Source organism: Schistocerca gregaria, chromosome 1 (assembly GCF_023897955.1).
Source record: "Schistocerca gregaria isolate iqSchGreg1 chromosome 1, iqSchGreg1.2, whole genome shotgun sequence".
Lineage (NCBI taxonomy): Eukaryota > Metazoa > Arthropoda > Insecta > Orthoptera > Acrididae > Schistocerca > Schistocerca gregaria.
The window spans coordinates 189,689,045-189,712,515 of record NC_064920.1 but is presented as its reverse complement, the minus strand read 5'-3'; the positions used below and the strand labels follow the sequence as shown (position 1 = coordinate 189,712,515).

The 23,471-nt window shown below is 43.3% G+C and overlaps 1 protein-coding gene across 1 annotated transcript in view; it reads left to right on the top strand.

The window, feature by feature from the left end:
* The window catches only part of LOC126285058 (coagulation factor IX-like), a 284,637-nt gene that overhangs the window by 176,079 nt on the left and 85,087 nt on the right, over window positions 1-23,471 (top strand). The window contains exon 6 of the mRNA XM_049984381.1: window positions 10,555-10,704. Within this exon, the coding sequence (XP_049840338.1) occupies window positions 10,555-10,704 (150 nt within the window). The remainder of the gene's footprint in view (window positions 1-10,554; window positions 10,705-23,471) is intronic.

Here is a 23,471-nt window from a genome sequence, read left to right as displayed (position 1 = left end):
CAAAGTATGTTAAGAAATGCAGAAAAATATTTTTGCTTAGCGAAGGTGAAAGGACACAAATTTCAGAATATCTGAGCGGTTAGCATCAAATATTCCTGATCAGGACGAGGATGTGGAAAAAAAATTCGAAGGAATCGTGTAATATGCCCTAGACAGATATGTTCCGAGCAAGATCTTAAGGGATGGGAAACAGGCACTATGATATAGTAGCCGCGTTAGAAAACTGCTACGTAAACAAAGAAAAATTCACCTCAGACTCAAGAGAAATAAAAACGTAGGCAACAAACAAAAGCTGAACGAAACGAAAATAAGGTTACGGAGGTCAATGAGAGAAGAGTTCAATGACTTTGAGACTAAAACTTTGTCAACCGTTCTGAGTAAAAACCCTATGATATTTTGGTCGTATGTAATATCAGTAAGTGGGTCACAATCATCTATTCGTTCACTCAGTGATCATACTGGCACCGAAACGGAAGATGACAGAGAGAAGGACGAAATTCTGAATTCAGTGGAAAGGCGTCAGGACCTGACGAGATACCAATAAGATTCTACAAAGATTATGTGAGAGAACTTGTTCCTCATGTAGAATTTATCGAAGATTGCTTGGGCGACAAAGGATACCTAGCGACTGGATGAAAATGCACGTCATGCCCATTCTTTAAGAAGTGCCGTAGGACCTATTTCGTTGGCGCCAATTTTTTGTAAAATTATGGAGAATGTTTTATCCTCAAAAATTATGACGTTTTTGTAGAAGGAAAATCTCCTCTATTAAAATCAACATGGGTTCCACACACAGAGATCTTGCGACTCTCAGCTCGCTCTGTTCCATAAGATCCACAGTGATGTAGACAATGGCGCTCAGGTTGATGCCGTGTTTCTTGACTTCAGAAAGATATTTGACACAGTCTTGCACTGCCGTTTACTGAAAAAGCGAGATTATCGAGTATGGGAACAGATTTGCGACTGGATTCAACAGTTCTTTGCAGACAGAATTCAATACGTCGCTCTTAACGGAACAAAATCGACAGATGTAAAGGTAATTTTCGGTGTATCCCAAGGAAGTCTGATAAGACCATTACTGCTTACAATACATAGAAATGATCTATTATGGAGCGTCGGGTGCTCCCTAAGGCTGTATGGAGATGATGCGGTTTTCTGTAACAAAGTAGCAACGCCGGAAAATGGTAACGATCTCCAGAAGGATCCCCAGTGAATTTAAAAATGGTGCAGGCTGTGGCAGTTGACCCTGGCCGTAAATAAATGTAACACGTTGTCCACATACAGGAAAAGAAATCCACTGCTATATACCTACACTATTGATGACAAACAGCTGCGAACAGTATCTGCCGTAAAATATCTAGGAGTAAATATCCGGGCTGGCCTTACGTGGAATGACCAAATAAGACTAATAGCATGAAAAGCAGATGCCAGACTCATATTCATAGGAAGAATCTTAAGGAAATGTAACTCATCCGCGAAGGAAGTGGCTTATAAGGCCCTTGTTAGACCCATTCTTCATCATTGTTCATCCATCTGGGATGCCTACCAGATAGGACCGATAGAATTGACAAGGAAGATCAAACGAAGAGCTGCACGTTTCGTCTCGGGATGGTTTAGTCGGCCCGAGAGCGTTGCGGAAATGCTCATCAAACTCAGTTTTCAGATGTTACAAGAAATGTGTGTGAAATCCTAAGGGACCAAACTACTGAGGTCATCGGTCCCTAGACTTAAACGCTAGTTAAACTAACTTAACCTAAACTATCCGAAGAACAACACAAACACCCATGCCTGAGGGAGGACTCGAACCTCCGGCGGGAGAGGTCGCACAATCAGTCACATGGCGCCTCAAACCATGCGGCGACGTTACAAGAGAGGCGTTTTGCATCACGGAGAGATTTACTACTGAAATTTCGATTGAGCACTTTCCGGGAAGAGTCAGACAACATTTTAATTCCCCCTACATACGTCTCTCGTATAGGCCATGAGGAGAAAATTTTAGAAATTAGAGCCAATACAGAGGCTTACCGCCAATCGTTTTTCCCACATGCTATTCGCGAGAAGAACAGGACTGGAGGGCTCAGTTGGTAGTACAAAAAGTAGCCTCCGCCAAACACTTTTAGATGGATTGCGGAGTATGATGTAGATGTAGATATAAACTCTACTGCCGTCAATGTACATATCGTGTAAAGACCACAAAGACGAAAGAAAATGAATCATACAGATGCATACAGACAGCCATTTTTCCCTCGCTTTCTTTCTGAGTGGAAAAGGAAAGGAAATGACTATCCACGGTATTGTGGATTGTAGAGTATGTAAATGAAAATGTGGATGTAGATGTAGCCTTTATAATTCTCCTGTCCTATTCGGACATAACATTATAATAATACCATGCACGAAGTTCACTAAGACACTCTGAGATGGCCGGCCGCGATGGCAGAGCTGTTCTAGGCGCTCAGTCCGGAACCGCGCGACTGCTACGGTCGCAAGTTCGAATCCTGCCTCGGGCATGGATGTGTGTGATGTCCTTAGGTTAGTTAGATTTAAGTAGTTCTAAGTTCTAGGGGACTGATGGCCACTGATGTTAAGTCCCATAGTGCTCAGAGCCATTTGAACCATTTGAACTCTGAGATGGTGACACAGATACTGGTGTAACAAACAGGCATTTTCTTGTGGTCAGATACAACAGCCTTCACATGACGAATAGATGAGCACAAACGAAGTACATAATTCATCAAAGATTCTCATAAAGCGTGATAAAACCATTGAGAGAGTAATCCAATCTGAAAAACTAAATTAATCATATAGCATGCAGACGAAGACTTCTTAAATAAGAGAGTGCTGGTATTAGCAGCTGTATATCACCGACTGTGACACCTGCGTATTACACGGAACTGTCTATCATCTTGATGTATATCCAGACCGAAGCCGTCCGAACCGATACTCAGAATGGGTAGAGAATCTGAATCACTGTTAGATTGCAAGTGGGAGGCCGGTGTGACCGAGCGGTTCTGGGCGCTTCAGTCTAGAACCGCTCGACCGCTACGGTCGCAGGTGCGAATCCTGCCTAGGACATGGATGTGTGTGATGTCCTTAGGTTAGTTAGGTTTAAGTAGTTCTAAGTTCTAGGGGACTGATGACCTCAGGTCTCATAGTGCTCAGAGCCATTTGAATTTAGATTGCAAATACCTTGCCGCGTTGGTTGGCCCGTGGGACTGAAGCTGGCCAGTTTCGCACTTCATCTGTGAAAGCTCCCGTGAGATATCGTTGCAGTTATTGTCCAGTTTGTGTGGTAATCCCGTGGTTGGCAGTACCATGTCTTCATATGTCTACGGTGCGCTATTAACGCCTACCCACAGGGGAGTGGAGACTAGAAGTGCACCAGAAGAGGCAATTGTGGCATCTTCATGGGCTTATCATTACTTCTGTTGGTGAGAGCCAGAAGAGGCTTAGGGCTTGACAGCAGTTCCACTGCTGCTTGTCAACTCCATGTTTTAGCCCAAAGCGGAGGCAGAACCCATAACGGTGGTAGGTAGACTAGTTGTCCAGCTGTGTTGTCGTGGTTTTGGAGCTCAGTGAGCTGTGGTAGATGGGAGAGGGCGTCAAGGGAGACTGGCTGCTTGCTGTAGCTAGAGCTGCTCATGATTGGCCGTCATTTCAAATAACTGTCGTCCCCTGTTGCTGATTAAGACGGCTTCGTCCTCCTTGCTGATCCGATCGAAAGTTCGAGCTCATACAAGTGGGGCGACGTGATAAGAAGACTGTGTTCATAGACAGTGGGCGCGCTGAATCTGACGCAACAGACAGAAGGCGGTACGTGGTCAGTGTCCTTGTAATACTTCGATCATACCTTGTACGTTTACTCAGTTGAGTTGGTATATTGTGAGGAATGTTGGTGACCCATTTCCCAGAGTTGTGCACCTGCGGTTTGAATGTTCTGACTAGCCACTCCACATCACACTTTTACGCAGAGTGGGAGCAACGGCGAACTCTGCTGTTTCGTTAGTTCTGACGACGTCCAGTAGCGCAGATGTCTTCAATTGACGGCCATTGTCAGAATATATCGTTGCATGCGCTCTTTCTATTGCGAATATGGCGGACAGAGCATGAATGATAACTGACATTGTTGTAGTACCATCCTGTCATATTTAGAAAGTTGGGAAGGGCCTCGGCAACTAGCAAATAAAGTTACTCTCTGGAATATCACAGCGAAATCGACGCACATTTCTGGTCAGGACTACTAAAGGCAAAGACAGGAGTTGAGACGGTACACAGAGACCGCCTGGCTGTGGACGTAGGCTTGGCACTTCTGAGCCATGTTCTCTATGGTGGCGCCAACTCGGAGCCAATGAACGTGACATCGGACTAGTCTTGTTCCCGCACATCCTCCAATCTTTTGAATGCACCAAGTTCAGAGCATGAGCAGAGTCACTTCCTGGCGTCGAGAGTTGTCTGTAGCTAACAAAAGGACACAGTCCGTTACTTTAAGGCGGTGTCTACGCCATGTCAGCTCATTGACAAAGATTCTGGCCAACTTCACTACACAGCAGACATTACCCTACAAAGCAGCAATTCATGGCCTCTTTCCTGTCAATACTCTGCGTATTGTGATTAAGAACTCTTCCATAACATGGGTTTGTTGCAGGATTCTCGAACATACTCTCAGTTCGAATATAATGAATTTCCTTGAGACAGAGAAGTTGCTGTCCATCCATCAGCACGGCTTTAGGAAGCATCGCTCCTGCGAAACGCTACTCGCCATTTTTTCACATGATAACTTGCGATCCGTAGATGAAGGGTATCAGATGAATGCCATATTCCTAGCCTTCCGGAAAGCGTTTGACTCGATGCCCCACTGCAGACTCCTAAGTAAGGTACGAGCATATGGGATTGGTTCCCAAATGTGTGAGTGGCCCGAAGACTTCTTAAGTAATAGAACCCAGTACATTGTCCTCGATGGCGAGTGTTCATCGGAGGTGAGGGTATCATCTGGAGTTCCTCCGGGGTAAGTGTGGTAGGTCCACTGTTGTTTTCTGTCTACCTAAATGGTCTTTTGGATAGGGTGGATAGCAATGTGCGGCTGTTTGCTGATAATGCTGTGCTGTACGGGAAAGTGTCGTCGTTGAGTGACTGTAGGAGGATACAAGATGACTTGGACAGGATTTGTGATTGGTGTAAAGAATGGCAGCTAACTCTAAATATAGATAAACGTAAATTAATGCAGATGAATAGGAAAAAGAATCCTGTAATGTTTGAATACTCCATTAGTACTATAGCGCTTGACACAGTCATATCGATTACATATTTGGGCGTAAAACTGCAGAGCGATATGAAGTGGGACAGGTATGTAATGGAAGTTGTGGGGAAGGCGGATAGTCGTCTTCGGTACATTGGTAAAATTTTGGGAAGATGTGGTTCATCTATAAAGAAGATCGCTTATAAAACACTAATACGACATATTCTTGAGTACTGTTCGAGCGTTTGGGATCCCTATCAGGTCGAATTGAGGGAGGACATAGAAGCAATTCAGAGGCGGGCTGCTAGATTTGTTACTGGTAAGTTTGATCATCACGCGAGTGTTACGGAAATGCTTCAGGAACTCGTGTGGGAGTCTCTAGAGGAAAGGAGGCGTTCTTTTCATGAATCGCTACTGAGGAAATTTAGAGAGCCAGCATTTGAGACTGACTGCAGTACAATTTTACTGCCGCCAACTTACATTTCACGGAAAGACCCCAAATATAAGATAAGAGAGATTAGGACTCGTACAGAGGCATATAGGCAGTCATTTTTCCCTCGTTCTGTTTGGGAGTGGAACAGGCAGAGAAAATGCTAGTTGTGGTACGAGGTACCCTCCGCCACCAACCGTATGGTGGATTGCGGAGTAGTATGTAGATGTATAGAGGCTGTGTCACTAACTGGAGTCTAAGGAGAAATATAGTCTTGTGTTATGAAGAAGCTTACAATGGGGATCAAACTGTGAAATTAGCGATTTATGATCGATGTTCAAAATAAAGATGGTTTCATACAAATGAAGACGGAATTATCTAACACGATGTATGGCGGACATTGAGTCCTTCTCAGTTTGTTAGTAGTTTCGTCGTTACACCATTGATATTTCGAACGAAAACCCATTAACCCACTCTCTCCTGTCGGGATTCTTACGTGACAATAAGAGATGTGAATTCTGTTAAAATGTGAACATCACAGGACAGAGTCTATTGTAAGGCACTTTCAAGCCTAAGAAAGACATTCTAGTACGCTTTTGACAATAAAAATGTAATGTCAGTTTTCTTAATTTATTAAGCAGATAGGAGGTTTGAGCCCGAGGTATTAGTTTTGCATAATAACTAATTTTGCCTAAGAAGGATTGTAAATTTTGTAATTGCTTGTGGACTAGCTAGTTATTAATTCCATTCGTCACAGTCTTTCAGAGGCGTACTTCAGTATCTGCCCCAGGTGTTTTACAACTTGTTCGAAAAATCTCTTATTGGTCCAGAAACGCAGACCATGGGCTTGAAGCTCCTCAAACAATGCCTATAGATTTAATGAAAGTTACGAGTTACGAGTCTGTAACGCCACACTCTACTAGCTGGAAAAAGAACCGATGACTATAAGATATGGAAAAGTATCTAGGCTGGCAACGTGAAAAGCTTTTCTTATAGGACTATAAATTTTTCTGCACCTATATCCGTGGCAATATTTTGTCATCTGAAAGTGGCGTTATCTGTCGTTTGTTGCTTTAACTCACATAGAGGCTGGCCTTGTGCGGGGAAGGAAGCAAGGGTTATCTGCTACAACTCTACATCTACGTACGTATTCTGCAAACTTCTTTGAAGTTCATGGCGGAGGGAACATAGTAAGGTACTTAATGGTTTCTCTCCTGTACCATCTCACATGGTATTGGAGGAAAATTACTGCTTAAATGCTTCCGTACATGCTATATTTGGTCCAATTTTGTCTTGACGTTCGCTAGTGCAATAGTAGGGAGCGGAATGAAGTGCATTTCCAGATTATTAATGCTGATTGTAAGTACAGGGTTATTCCAAAGGAACTCAGGGGATTCAGAAGACGATCGAGCAAAGCCTAAAAGACATACAGAAAATAGGTACATATCAGTGGATAGATCACCTCTCAAACTGGCATCCATGTGCTGCGGCAAAAGTTAATATGTGCGTGCCGCTTTGGAAATCTCTTCATTGATTTGGCTGCCTGCAGGCACAAATTATTTCGATGCACCAATATGGAGCGAACGATTTATGTACAAGTTCTGACACGCTTGTCCCCTAGTTCATCTATACCCTGACACGTATAACGAATCGAAACTTGCAGGAATGGTCTGTTCATCGATAAGTATAATTTTCCTGCATATCTTGTATTATCGTGCAGACGTCTTCTAAAACTCTGTAGGTGATTATAAACAAAACTTGTAAGGCGTCGGTCACTTGAAACTTCGTCCTTTCACGCAATAGGACAGTAAATTCGAATTATACTATGGTAACTCTGATACCAAATTCGTTATTCCATCCCATAATGACTGTCTTAGAAACTGAAGAAATTGGTTTTAATTTAGTTTTCATTTCATCTTTCCCTTTAATTTCTTTATTTTACTGAGCTGCGTGAGTTCCTGGTATTCTTGGCAGAAGTAGTGTTCGTCTCCTGAGCTGAAGTAAATGGCGTATGTTCCGAGCTCCTTGTGAGTGTCCTGACCATTGAGGTAGAAGGCCCGTAGGTAGCCGTACGGAAACAGGCAGTCACAATTTGTTTTCGTTTTATTTGTGAGGACCTCATCGACGAATACAATAGCCGCACTTTGGCATCTGTGTTTGGAAGATAGGGGAGTACAGTGCAGTCCTGAGTTCGAGATAAACAGATGGGGATCCTAAGTGCAGTAAAGCCGGCACCCTGGCGCGAGTGGCTGCTGTCTACCAAAATTCCTCACCCTCGTGGAAATAGGACACCACTTACACCACTTAGGAAGAGGTGAAGCGTACTTGCGACTGTGTGTTTAAATGGAATAGTGGAAAATTTTGGGAGCGAATATGCTTTTTTGTAAGAACTCGTCTGATTGGTCCCCATACGGTTGCCACACTGGTGGAAGATAAAACAGTTTTATGGACATTTTAATTGGGAACCACATTTGCCATCTGCGTATCTGTTGGTGACATGGGCAGGAAGGACACTGTGGTCCGAGACTTAGACAACTTCACACTCTTGTCCAACTAGTGAAAACTCTCCAACTCCGATTCCAAAAGTTAACACTTGGCGCCAACACTTCATGTTCACTCGTTTCTTTGGATGACAGAGTTTTCGATGAGCCTTAGTTCATCAAGTTTAAAGTCGTACTCAGCCGTTTTGCTGGGAAGAACTGCCGAATCCAACTGACCGCATAGAGGGCGTGCGTAGGCGGACGTCATTTAGGAAGTGGCTTCGATACGTTGCTTGCTGATCAGCAGCGGGCAAGCCTGCTGTCGCTGTACGTTTCCTGCTGCTGCAGACACGGATTCAGGTATGGTAAGGAGGCTGTCGCGTGAGAGTTTGGAAGATACGCACTGAAGAGCCAAAGAAACTGGTACACCTGCCTAATGTCGTGTAGGGTCCCAGCGAGCACGCAAAAGCGCCGCACGGCGAGGTTGCATGGACTGGACTAACGTGTGAAGTAGTGCATGAATCCTGCAGGGCTGTCCATAAATCCGTAAGGGGGGTGATCTCTTCTGAACAGCGCGTTGCAGGGCATTCCAGACATGCTAAATGATGTTCATATCTGGGGAGTTTGGTGGCCAGCGGATGCTTTGAAACTCAGAAGAGTCTTCCTGGAGCCACTCTGTAGCAATTCCAGACGTATGGCGTGTCGCACTATCCTGTTGGAATTGTCCGAGCGCGTGGCAATTCACAATGGACGTTAATTTATGCCGGTGATCATACGGGATGCTTACGTACGTGTCACCAGTCAGAGTCGTATCTAGACGTATCAGGGGTCCCAAATCACTCCAACTGCACCACGCCCCATACCATTACAGAGTCTCCACCAGCTTGAACAGTCCCATGCTGACATGCAGGGTCCATTGGTTCATGAGGTTGTCTCCATACACATACACGCCCATCTGCTAGATACAATCTGAAACGAGGCTCGTTGGACCACGCAACATCTTTCCAGTCATCAATAGTCCAATGTCGGTGTTGACGGGCTCAGGCGAGGAGTAAAGCTTTGTGTCGTGCAGTCATGAAGGGTACAAGAGTGGTCCTTCGGCTCCGAAAGCCCGCAACGACGGTGTTTCGTTGAATGGTTCGCACGCTCACATTTGTTGATGGCCCAGCACTGAAATCTGCAGCAATGTACGGAAGGGTTGTACTTCTGTCACGTTGAACGATTCGGATTCCTGTACCGGTACCCTCGTGAAATGGTCGTACTGAAAAATCGCCACTTCATCGCTACCTCGTAGATGCTGTGTCCCGTCGCTCGTGTGCCGACTATCACACCACGTTCAAACTAAGTTAAATGTTGATAACCTGTCATTGTAGCAGTAGAAACTGATCTAACAACTGCGCCAAACACTTGTTGTCTTATATAGGTGTTGCTGACAGCAGCGCTGTGTTCTGTCTGTTCACATATCTCTCGTTTTGAATTCTAGTGGTTACACTCTTTGGCACTTCAGGGTAGTTAAATTTCAGTGTAATCACGTGGGGTTCAGTAAACAGTAAGATGTCTGTAGATTAAAATAGAACATAGGCCTGTGGCGGGAAACATACTCTTCACTTTTTACAACAATACAGGAAAAAATATTCACTCATTCCTTGGTCCGGCGTAATGTAATTTTCGTTATAACTTGACAAGGGAAGTTATGGCACTTGTGCCCTTATTCTAGCCTCCTAATTTGGAATTATACGTGATACTGCGCAGTTTTTCCAAGTTTCATTCTGTACTAACTTAATGTAATTTTTTATAGCACGAAAGATTGACCAAGACCAAATCTTTTTCAGGTGTGTAACCCACCTGTGGTGACTCGAATTTTATTTTTGTTCTCAATTAATGACACATTTTTACTCGCATCCTTCATTTGATAGTTATGTAAGTTATTAGAAAAGTTGATGCTATTATGATCCTGCATCCACAGCTTAGCGTTACGACTGTTGCTAATTGCAGATTAGACTACAAATAACCTCTTAGTAACCTTTCCCTGACGCGCACAGACCTAGCGAGCGCTACATTTCGTGGGAGCGCCAGCATCACAGGGATCCAGCACGTCAGTAATTGGTCCGAACATTGAGTTATATACAGTTCGCGCTGGGGTACTCACACCCTGAAAGGTTTCATAAGATAATTTGTGTCTATTTTAAGAGCTTAGCAAAGGGGGTTTTCAAAATGTGCTGAGGCTTTCCTGTGATTGAAACCTACAATCATACGCTACCCTCTGTAGACCCCTTTATGCTAAGCTTTATTGTAAAATAGGCATAGAAATAATTTGCAAGTATCCTGTACTGCCATAGAACAGTGGTGATTGAGTTTAGCTGTATTTTTTACGACTCACCAAGAGAAGTAATGCATTTTCTTCAACGCAGATGCTAAAAGCTGCAGCTGTTCAAACGAACTGTGCGTCTGCCCGTTCGGAAGGAAAAAGAAAAGCGGCGAGATTTGCTTTCACACAGAAAATGGCATGGAATGTGTCCCGTCTGTAGTGTCATCTGAAGAAGACGGTGATGCTGAAAGAGGTAAGAATCACGTGAGCTCTTATTTCACTGTACATCTGTTTAGGCCGGCAGTGGTGGCCGAGCCGTTCTAGGCGCTTCAGTCCGGAACTGCGCGACTGCTACGGTCACAGGTTCGAATCCTGCCTCGGGCATGGATGTGCGTGATGTCGTTAGGTTAATTAGAATTAAGTAGTTCTAAGTTCTAGAGGACTGATGACCTCATATGTTAAGTGCCATAGTGCTCCGAGCCATTTGAACCATTTGAACATCTGTTTACACCATCCGTCAGCTGCAACTACTATAACCACCAATCGTTGGTATTCTATTGTAGACAATTAGCAGAACACACGTTAATACATTATGCACCTCCAAATTTAGATGAATGGTTCGACACCTATCTGATAGGCCGTGATAAAAAGGGCGATCATGTGCATCTACGAAGAGAGCTGTTGAGAGGAGCCATAAGGCGTTGTACATACAGAGCTGATAAGATATCTGGTCATCGGCCAAGGATATTTTAGAAAAATAATATTATCTGCCCACGGAGATTAAAATATATATACGATTTTGACAGTACAATCACATAAGTATTTCATAATACCATAACTGGATTCCACCAGTCGGGCTGCTAACAGATGAAAAGATCAATCAAGAATAATTGGATAATCTATAAAAACTGCCAAGTAAATGTGGTTTAACAGCCAGACACCACACTTGCTAGGTGGTAGCCTTTAAATCGGCTGCGGTCTGTTAGTATACGTCGGACCCGCGTGTCGCCACTATCAGTGATTGCAGACCGAGCGCCGCCACACGGCAGGTCTAGAGAGACTTCCTAGCACTCGCCTCAGTAGTACAGCCGACTTTGCTAGCGATGGTTCACTGACTTCTACGCTCTCATTTTCCGAGACGATAGTTAGCATAGCCTTCAGCTACGTCATTTGCTACGTCCTAGCAAGGCGCCATTATCAGTTACTATTGATATTGTAAACCATGTATCGTCAAGAGCGACGTTCGTCATTAATGGATTAAAGTTCAGTATTCCACCAGCTAATTCCCTTGCCATGTTCCAGACCTCACGCCAGCCTGCGTGAGCTAACACGCGTGCATTTCGGCCTCCTGTGGTAACGGTGTTGGTTCTCTTGCCAACCACAACAGTAAATACCTGCGCAATGACAAAACGAAAGGAGCTTTATGCCAGCTGTTTCGTCGTGTTGTTAACTGCACTAAGGCCAGTAACAGGTAGAGATCGGGAATCTGCAGCCGGAGTGAAGTATTCCTTCTCCTTCTGTCTATTCACTGGTGTTTAAGCACATTTTATAGTTACATTCATTAGAGTAACATAACTTCTACATTCAGTATTTGAAAAGATGTGAGATGGATGGATGGATGGAGTATGGGGGAAGAGTAGTAGACAGGCGTATGATTCTATTGATTCTTTTAACGAGGAAAACAATACAAGAGTTTAATTAAATATACTGAAGCAATGGAGGATAAGAGGATTAATACTTAACTGTATTTATGTTCATTAGCTGTAATGTGTATGTGGCGTACGCCGTCGTCTGGGTGGTGGTGCTTTTGTCATGACGCGCACTTCTTACAAGGGAACCTCCCCATCGCACCCCCCTCAGATTTAGTTATAATTTGGCACAGTGAATAGGCCTTGAAAAACTGAACACAGATCAATTGAGAAAAGAGGAAGAAGTTGTATGGAACTATGAAAAAATAAGCAAAACATATAAACTGAGTAGTACATGCGCAAGATAGGCAAATCAAGCATACTGTCAGCTCAGGAGCGGCGTGGTTCCGTGGTTAGCGTGAGCAGCTGCTGAACGAGAGGTCCTTGGTTCGAGTCTTCCCTCGAGTGAAAAGTTCAGGCACTCAAACATAATCAACCTCTCTCTCCAAAATTCCAGGACATATTGAGATTTGCTTCGACATATGCAGCACTTGACGGTCTACATAAAGAAAAATTTGAAAACGTTAAAAACATATGTTTTGACAGAGCACAGGGAAAACTGCGACTGTGAAACTGTTGCAGTCATTTGTTGCAGTTTACGTGACAAACTCTTATGTTTTCATTACTTTTTTGGAAGTGATTATCACATCCACAAGAAAAGCTAAATCGGGCAAGGTAGAAGAATCTATTTACCCATTCGCCTAGTGTACAAGTTACGTTGGTCGACAACATATTCCTGTCATGAGACGGACATGCCGTCACCTGTGTCGTATAGAATATATCAGACGTATTTTCCTGTTGAGGAATCGGTTACCCTATGACCTTGCGACGAAATGTTTTCGGTTCCCATTGGAGGGGCATGTCCTTTCGTCTACTAATCGCACAGTTTTGCAGTGCGGTCGCAAAACACAGACCCTAAACTTACAGTGAACAGAGACGTCAATGAACGAACGGACAGATCATACCTTTGCGAAAATAAAGAACGTAAACTTTTCACTCGAGGGAAGACTTGAACCAAGGACCTCTCGTTACACAGCTGCTCAAGCTAACCGCGAGACCATGGCGCTTCTGAGCTCACGTCCTCCTTGATGTTGCCTACCTTGCACATGGACTACTCAGTTTGTATATTTTGCTTTTTTTTCATAGTTCCACACAACTTCTTCCTGTTTTCTCGATTGATCTGTGTTCAGTTTCTCAAGGCCTATCCACTGTGCCAACTTATAACTAAATCTGAGGGGGGTGCGATGTGGAGGTTCCCTTGTTAGGGCACCATTACGTACGTCGGCGCGCCAGCCTTCAGAGGACTGTCTTCAATAGCAATACAAACGAATGAAACAGAAGCAATACGCATATGACGTACTTACGAATGGTTCAAATCCTTTCGGATTTGAAAGTGAACTTTTGAAGAACACCCAGACTGTGATTGAACGCTACGACTCACAACGCTGGCTGACTGTGTCGGCCGGTATCAAAGAGATAGCAGGCACCTGAGGAGTAAGAAAACTTATTTCTTGTTGCCTGTTGTAAAACCGTTGCATCTAATATGTATGCAGCTACTGAAGTATGACCACGTTCCACCTGTGTTCCCGCACTATGGTCGTCCTCTCGATACATTGCCAACCTTTACACGTCTGTACTACATAGGAGTGGTGCATTTGAATTGACAGTCTCTTATTCTTGTAATATTTTTGATATATTCTGATATTCACCGCACACTGTTCTGGATTAAACATTCACATTCTGAAAGGTTCACCTGTAATCAAATGAGTTGTTTAGTTCCTGTCAACATGCACTGCAATATTCTCATGGTGCCTTCATGTTTCACAAATCATTAAATTTTTGTAGCAGGTAGAAAATCAGCGCAATGGCTTTCTGCAGAACGTTGGTAATACACTGAACATCGAGTAATCACTGTAATACATTACTGGCCATTAAAATTGCTACACCAAGAAGAAATGCAGATGACAAACGGGTATTCATTGGACAAATATATATTACTAGAACTGACATGTGATTACATTTTCACGCAATTTGTGTGCATATATCCTGAGAAATCAGTTCCCAGAACAACTACCTCTGGCTGTAATAACGACCTTGATACGCCTGGGCATTGACTCAAACAGAGCTTGGATGGCGTGTACAGGTACAGCTGCCCATTCACCTTCAGCACGATACCACAGTTCATCAGTAGTGACTGGCGTATTGTGACGAGCCAGTTGCTCGCCCCCCATTGACCAGAGGTTTTTAGTTGGTGAGAGGTCTGGAGAATGTGCTGGCCGGGGCAGCAGTCGAACATTTTCTGTATCCAGAAAGCCCCGTACAGGTCGTGCATTATCCTGCTGAAATGACATAAAGAAATAATACAAAAATTTCTACACCACTCTATGAGGAAAAATTGTATTGTGGTAGTGTCAGTTGTTTAGCTGAGATATACACAATAAACTTCAATATTTAAAAGAAATGCGTATATCAAAAGATTCGAATGACTCACCGTTATAGTGCTATAGTCAAAAAATATTATCAAAACATTTGCTAAATGCATAGCTGACAAGTTTAGCCCTTCTGCTGGCACCCACTTACAATTTGGCACGAGACAGAGTGTTACTTATTTGAAATACAGTGCCAGCTAGATCTCAATGACAATAATTTGCGTATAATAGACGTTCAAAAGTACTTAAATATCTATAATACATTTCAATTACAAATCCACATGATAGCAATGAAAGATACTTACACATTTAGTACACCACTTGCTGGACAATAATATTTCCAGAATAAGTTATTTCATACTCCTATATGTGCAAAAACAACCTCCACACGATGTTACGGCTGATTTCACATTATTTCGGTAAAGCGAGCACTATTTTCTGGGCGGCTGGGTCTGAGGGAAAGGAACACTTCACATTATGTTTCCTATGGTGACCCAGTAGTAGTCCTTGGCAGCATAAGTCGCCTCTGCCTCTCGCTTCAGGTTTCAAGTGTCATCTCGAAGACTGCATAGCACCTTGCACTGACCTCTTTATATCAACATTTTTGGCGTGTGGCTTTCCTTAGTGCTCCGGTGGACCATAACGTCGATGGGGCTCTGGGATCTTGTCGCAGTGTGGCTCCAAGAAGCATTACATGGGCTTGTCAAAACTCGGAAATGATTGTGACAGGCAAAACTTGGCCATCATGAAGTCAGCTGACAGTGTAACACATATCAGTTAACACCTACCGCTCGACGTACACTACTGGCCATTAAAATTGCTACACCAAGCAGAAATGCAGATGATAAACGGGTATTCATTGGACCAATATATTATACTAGAACTGACATGTGATTACATTTTCACGCAATTTGGATGCATAGATCCTGAGAAATCAGTACCCAGAACAACCATTTCAGACCGTAATAACGCCCTTGATACGCCTGGGCATTGAGTCAAGCAGAGCTTGGATGGTGTATACAGGTACAGCTACCCATGCAGCTTCAACACGATACCACAGTTCATCAAGAGTAGTATCGTGACGAGCCAGTCGCTCAGCTACCATTGACCAGACGTTTTCAGTTGGTGAGAGATCTGGAGAATGTGCTGGCCAGGGCAGCAGACGAACATTTTCTGTATGCAGAAAGGCCCGTACAGGACCTGCAATATGCGGTCGTACATTATCCTGCTGAAGTGTAGGGTTTCGCAGGGATCGAATGAAGGGTAGGACCACGGGTCGTAACACATCTGAAATGTAACGTCCATTGTTAGAAGTGCCGTCAATGCGAAAAAGAGGTGACCGATATGTGTAACCAAAAAATGACGTTTTGCCATTCGTACACCCAGGTTCGTCGTTGAGTACACCATCGCAGGCGCTCCTGTCTGTGATACAGCGTCAAGGGTAAACGCAGCCATGGTCTCCGAGCAGATAGTCCATGCTGCTGCAAACGTCGTCTAACTGTTCGTGCAGATGGTTTTTGTCTTGAAAACGTCCCCATCTGTTGACTTAGGGATCGAGACGTGGCTGGACGATCCGTTACTGCCATGCGGATAAGATGCTTGTCATCTTGACTGATAGTATACGAGGCCGTTGGGATCCAGCACGGCGTTCCGTATTACCCTCCTGAACCCACCGATTCCATATTCTGCTAACAGTCATTGGATCTCGACCAACGAGAGCAGCTATGTCGCGATACGATAAACCGCAATCGCGATAGTCTGCAATCCGACGCACGCATTTCTCCTCCTTACACGAGGCATCACAACAACGTTTCACCAGACAACATCGGTCAACTGCTGTTTTTGTATGAGAAATCGGTTTGAAACTTTCCTCATGTCAGCACATTGTAGGTGTCATCACCGGCGCCAACCCTGTGTGAATGCTCTGAAAAGGTTGTCATTTGCATATCACAGCATCTTCTTCTTGTCGGTTAAATTTCGCGTCTGTAGCACGTCATCTTCGTGATGTAGCGACTTTTAATGGCCAGTAGTGTAGATGGCAAGGTAAAGACTTACTAACCTCTCATTGATGGACATAGTGCTGAGCACGCCAGGCAAGCAACTTGTCTTTTTTGGACACAAGGCTGCCACTGATCATCGCACCCACCAAATGATACGAGAGTAGCGTGTGCAGTCTCAGATACTGTCAGTACATACGACGACACTCGTTCCAAAACCAACGAGAGGGTAGGGCTTCGCCGTGGGGTCCGCTACTCGTCTGATGACAGCTCGTCTGTTGCGACGGTTCCCCATCTGTTGCAGCCACAGCACCACTGACCGCACGTGCGTGACGTCAGCGCGTCTCCCCGGAATGTGACGTGACCCACTCCCCATCTGCGGCAGGCACTGACGTTAGCTAACGAAAGACGGCCAGAGAATCCGCTGGCTATATATGTCCCCAGACTGCGAAGAGGAGTGGCCCATGCATTTTTCACGCCCAAGTTATTATAGTCGGTCATCGTCACAGGAGGTCCTTCGCCTCTCCGACACCCGCACACTGCCGCTCTTTTTATAAAAACCTTCCATACTCCTCGATAAATACATAAACACTATAATATCTAGTCATTGGCCAAGTGTATATGAAAAGGACGCTACAATTGGTAGGTCGATGTGGTTGTCAGCAAGTTGTCTTCAATTAATAGAACGAGGACTGAGGAAGGGGTAGGTCCCAACTCCTGCTACCGCTATTTTATCAAACTACATCACCACTGCAACTGTGGAAGTCCCTCTACTCACCACTGTTGACATTTGCTCAAGTACTGAACCACATGAAACCTATTGTGCCAGAAACTATTCGTAACTGATTAGTCTGCCCCACACTATTTTATCACATGCGGCTCCTGTACCAAACCTTCTGCCACGCCCAAATTTTCTCTTTTCAGTTGCTACTTCTTCCTCATAAAGACTTGTGACGTCATAGATCTTCATGACATGTCGGTCTTCATGGGCCAAGGAACAGATACCTTACTTCTCGCCACAGTGTAAGATCAGCTATAATCTAAACATTAGTATACAGTTCACAGTTTAAATATAAATGGACATGGTGAAAAATCTCACATGCATATTATTTACTTCAGTTTCAACACTTCTAGTGGTTTTTTCTTCTTGCCAGTGAAATTCAGCACATAAAGCTGATTACTTTACACCAGGATTGTAGTGGATCTCCGTATCATTACCTCTTGCATCAGAGTCCCTCTTACCAATTTGAGTATTCTCCTTGTTTCTACACCATCATACAGAAAATTCTTATTCACGATCGCCATCATCATCATCATCTACATCGTTCTTCTCAATAATATTGCTCAGTGGTTTCCCTGTATCTCGAGTTCTATAGCAGAAAAACGTGGAAAAACAAAATCACAACACACTATTAATCTACATCATCAACAACAATAGATTTAATTTAAAGTATTCTCTCTGTAAAATTAATTCTCCTCATCCCACATACTTGCATTTCAATCTTATTTTCTTGTTTGGCCGGCTGGAGTGGCAGAGCGGTTCTAGACGCTACAGTCTGGAACCGCGCGACCACTACGGTCGCAGGTTCGAATCCTTCCTCGGGCATGGATGTGTGTGCTGTCCTTAGATTAGTTAGGTTTAAGTAGTTCTAAGTTCTAGGGGACTGATGACCTCAGAAGTTAAGTCCAATAGTGCTCAGAGCCATTTTAACCATTTTTCTTGTTGCGTCTCCCTCAGAGTATGAACAGCATGGCAAGCATAGAGCTTTCGCTAGCGGTCGGCAAATAAAGCTCCAATAAAAAACTTTCGCTTCCTACGTCTACATCAGCATGGTGCTCTCTGGGAGCCTACAGCCTCTACCTTTCGTAGGACCCATTTTTCTTACTTCTTCTAATTCATCGACGTCGACACTCGTAATAACCAGAGGATCTTCAATGTTCTGTGAGAAATAATGCTGCATCCATATCGCTCAGAAGTCTTCCACAGCACAACATTCAGCCTCGACCAAACTCACTGTCTTTGGAATGGATTATTTCCACATATTCTTCAACGTTATTTTAAGCCATAATAACCAGAACCACTTATCCCCCTACCGGGGAGGATTTATCCAATGACGATATGCACGTAATACTAGAGGTAATATGATGGACTCTTATACTCACGTAGAGGTGATCGAACACACAAGCAATCACACACATTATACAGAAATATTGCAGGCTTCATGGGCTATGTTCAAGGTGACGGACCACGAAATGTTGTTGACTGGAGCGTTTACAATTCGACCGCATTCTGACACACACTCAAAGGACCAGCAGTAGATACAGAACAAAATTATTACACAAATATTTGTGTTTCATTGGCACTCAGTGTACTTTCAATAAAACAGACTGTCAGATTTTTTGGAAACTGGTCCCTTTGTCCCCATCTTCAGTTTTCTGCCTGTTTGTGTACAATCGCAATTTGGACGACTTCCTTGTGGCTTCTCCGCTTTCCTCACGTCTTCTGGCGCCACAAGAATGTTTGTACTTTGAACATACGACTGGCACTAAAATTCAATCCGCGTCTCACTTTTAACATCCACCCTTTTCCCTGGAGTTGCTCGGATGTATCAGTCTTCTGTATCGCAAAACCAGCCAAACTTCTTTTACACCCACTTAAGAAATACATCTTCTCTTATCACAGAGGCTTGCCGCCCCATGTCTAAGATACATTGAACTATTACACTTTCAATACTTACATTTACAATGACTTACGTATTAGTGCTCACTTCCTCATTCTCCTTCAACAAGATCTCCCAAATCTCCTCAAAGATGATATAAAATGTCGTCGCGCCTTTTACATTCGGCTCCACATTATCTTCATGATTTGTCACCTCTATGGCTAGTCATTCCTTATTACTTTTGTTCCTCGCTTAATGATGTCCGTTGTTATGCAGATCTGGGCCATCAATTTCCATGTCATGTGGGCGTACATCATCATTTGAAGGTCTCGAGTTCTGTTAACTCTGGCAACGCTTACTGTATTTCTGATGCATACACCGCTCATTGTGCCCAATGCTCCATCCCCACATGCTTTGTGCTGGTTGGATGGAGAGTATTTCCACCCATTATCCCTTTCATAATCTGAGTACTGCCACTGATTATCCCATTCTTAATTATGTCGCTATTGAGGGGCATCTAAACCCTTTTGTCCCCCATGGACTTTTCTGTCATAGCCAAACTCCTGTAGCAGTGATTAGAATAAATTAACATCTTGAATGTGCTGATCCTCGATGATAATCTCCTTGCGCAATTTGCCAGTTTCGTCAGACATTTACAATTAATTCTGATGGATGATACTAAGCATCGTAACTATTGGTTCGTTTTCACCACCTCTTTATACAATAAGATGGAATCACGGTAGTCAGTCACATAATAACTTCGCATCTGTAATATGCTTAGTTCGACATGATGTCTTGGCTAAAGCTCAGCTAAAATCGCAATGTAGATCTTCTAGTAGGAAGTACAATCACGCATAAGTAATCTCATTTGTTCAGCAACCTCGTCACGTAAATGGCTACAAACAAACTGCATCTTCAATTGCCGTTCCCACAAGAGTAGTGCTGCATGCTCAAACTGTTTAATCTGTGCACATAGATGGTATTCATTTGTGGCATCCAGATAAGCCGTGTACTTTTGTACATATACAATTTTGGTACACAATTTCATCGCTGCCGACATCCTCTGCGTCCCATCTAATGTCGGAAACCATTCAAGAGTGAAGCACTCAGGACTTAAAATTCTATCATTTAAGTAAGGATCTTTATGTAAATACCGCATTATCAGCTGAAAGCCAGAATTAGCCAAACTCCAGTAAATTTAGAAAACGCGAAACAAGTAAAAATTACACATGCTTGTAAGTACTCACTATACTCAGGGCTTAAAATTCTATCGTTTAAGCAAGGCTATTGATCAAGAATCTTAAATTAAAGGCGACTGATCGGCTGAAGGCCAAATTATGTCAACAAGTCACAAAGAAGATTCCCTCGAAACCCGCGGAGATACAATGCACTGCAAATATAGCTGCTCATTATCCTCTAACATCATATCTACGAGAGTACTAGCTCAACAGCTTCCCTAACAATAGAAAGTGGGTCACACAAAATTACATTCAGCACAAATTTACACGAGAAAATTGAAATAAAAAGGAACGCAGAACAGTTGCCCAGTCTTTGCAAAGAAATGAAAATAATTAACTGTAATCTCAATTTAAATTAACCGAATACCTATTTCACGATACCAGGGAAGCACTTTAAGTGTCTGCATCTTACGAGGCCCAACGGTAGAGTAATCTACACTTCCCTTGACTGATAGTGTTCTCTTCTCTTGCAGGGGAAAGTGAAATTCCCATTCCCGCTGTCCACGTGTGGCATGCAAAAACGAACTATCGTCCTAGACCGCTGACCAACCTTTCTGGTTTCAGCATTGCCCACCAACAAGTTAAGTTGGCACTACGAGTCACTGCGCAATGATAGATCTGGACCTACTGGAGCGAATTTCAAAACAGTCGAATTCTACCATTTACTCACTCACACAGTGTAAGGTAGGAAAAGAAAGGCCTGTGCAAGGGAAAATAAAAAGACACAGGTGCTCTTCTCTTCTCTGGAGGCTCTATGTTGCTCTGGTAGCGTAAAATAGCAGGAAGACCAGGTGCTGCCAGCACGCTAAAGCTCCAGACAGACTTAATGCTTATGAAATGGATTCTGTTGCTCCATTTCAGCATAACTGCCGAACTTGTGGAGATATGCAGTAGCGATATTTGACGAGATTATGGAACTGACGTATTTTTGTAGCTACGATAACTCAGTTAGTTGTGAACAGTAGCGCTCTTAACAGGGTGACCCCATTGCCCCTGTGGCCTAGTGTACTCTATATTTTAAATATCTGAGGCGCTGGTAAGTTGATACTGTGTATTGTGTTATGTGTGTCTCACGATGCCACTATGGCTTTATTGTATTAGGACAAGTTTTAAAATAGGCATGCCACGTCACATTCTCAGTGGTTCAAATGGCTCTGAGCACTATGGGACTTCTGAGGTCATCAGTCCCCTAACTATCTAACATTCTGTGTGGTGTCTGTTTGTTCTATATCGTGTCTCCCTACCACTTTCGCGCAACGACGCTCTGAGCGTGTTTTTTAGGGAATTGACTAGTTTGAACCTGGGACCTGTTGCTGGTAAGGAGACGACAGACCACACATGACATGTAGAATTCAGAAGAGTTCAGTGAGACTAGCGATGATATAACCAAATACTTAATGATTTCAGCGTCAGCTCCACTGCACTCCCTGTAACAGTACCTTAATACTAACTAAATTTAGTGGAAGGGGTTCAAGGCCTTCCTATTTTTAGTTAGCTGGTAAAATAACGTCAAAAAAGCAGTTAAGTTTACCACTGGAAATTTTATTCTACTCACAAAACATTATTTATAAATTGCACTATTGATAAAAGGAAATGTTTTAATACAGGATGGTAAAAACCAAATTACGTTCAACAAAAATGTGAACGAATATTCCCTGAGTGGGTTTCCAAGTTCTACAATGGATCGAAGGATGACTTATGCCATATCACATCTATAATCTAGGTTTAAATTAAGTTTCACAAAAGAGAAAACTATCAAAATGGTCAACAGTGACCCTCAATTATCTTTAATTACTTATCTAACTTGTCGTAAATTGCAGTGGCTGATGTGTCTTCTCAATAACTATATAACAGAAAAATCATCACGTTTCAGATTTTTACTTCAAGTGGCAAATGTGAACACCATGAGCTTTAATTCACGATCGACACTAGAATTACGCAAAAAGGGGGTGTAACAGATGAGACTTCTGCAGTTCTGAGTGAAGCTTTATGCGCTGTTATGCAGCATCACGTGTGTTCATTACCTTGACGGTGTTCGTCAGGGAGCGGCGGGCAGCACAGCTCCGCTCACCTTGCCGTCTCGAAAGCAACTCTCTCTTAACTTCTCCTTACTACAATTTACCGAAGTTGGTTTAAAAATACTATCTGGCTGTGTTTTCATCTGACCAATCAGGGTCTCAATGTTAACCTTAAGCTGGGTTGTGGTCCTTGACGTAACAGAGACGCGAAAAAGTCTCACACTAAAACTTGCGTCTGGGGCGGTCATAGCGATTAGCTGGCACGTGGGTGTCCGTCCCTTATCGTAGGGCCTTCTCGCTTAACACGGTTCTGCTCTCGGCTTCTGTTCTCGTTTCTGCCCTCAGAACTGCGTCTGTCTCACGGTGGGAAGGTATGACATGCATGTAGGCATTCTTGTGTTAGTCTGTGGTATTCCATTTGCTCATTCGTTACTCGTATTACTTTGTTTAATTTAATGGCACGATTTATTCGGATCTATGTGACATACTACTGGATTTGCTTATCATGTCAACGTTTTCATGGCAGGTGTTGGATTTGCCTGACACCTTACAACTAACCTAAGGACATCACAAACATCATCCATGCCCGAGGCAAAACTCGAACATTTGCCACTTGAAGTAAAAATCTGAAACGCGAGGATTTTTCTGTTATATAGTTATTGAGAAGCCACATCACCCACTCGTAGGACCCTAGCGGTTGCACCATTCCTGATTGTAGCGCCTAGAAGCGCTCGGCCGCTATTCTCAATTTTTTCACTTGTATGTGAGAAGTACATTTCATTATGGCATTTGTTATTGTTTTAAAATGTAGACTTTCCATTAGATGTATTTGGCTCTCAATTTTTTTCTGAATACCTCAAGGTAGTCTTCATCGACTCAAACTTGTGGAACCAAAAAATTTTTGTTCACTGTCGGAAGTAAGAGAAATTTATTCCCAGAAACATCTCCAGTCAACAAGTGTAATCACTACTATTACTCCTACAGCATATT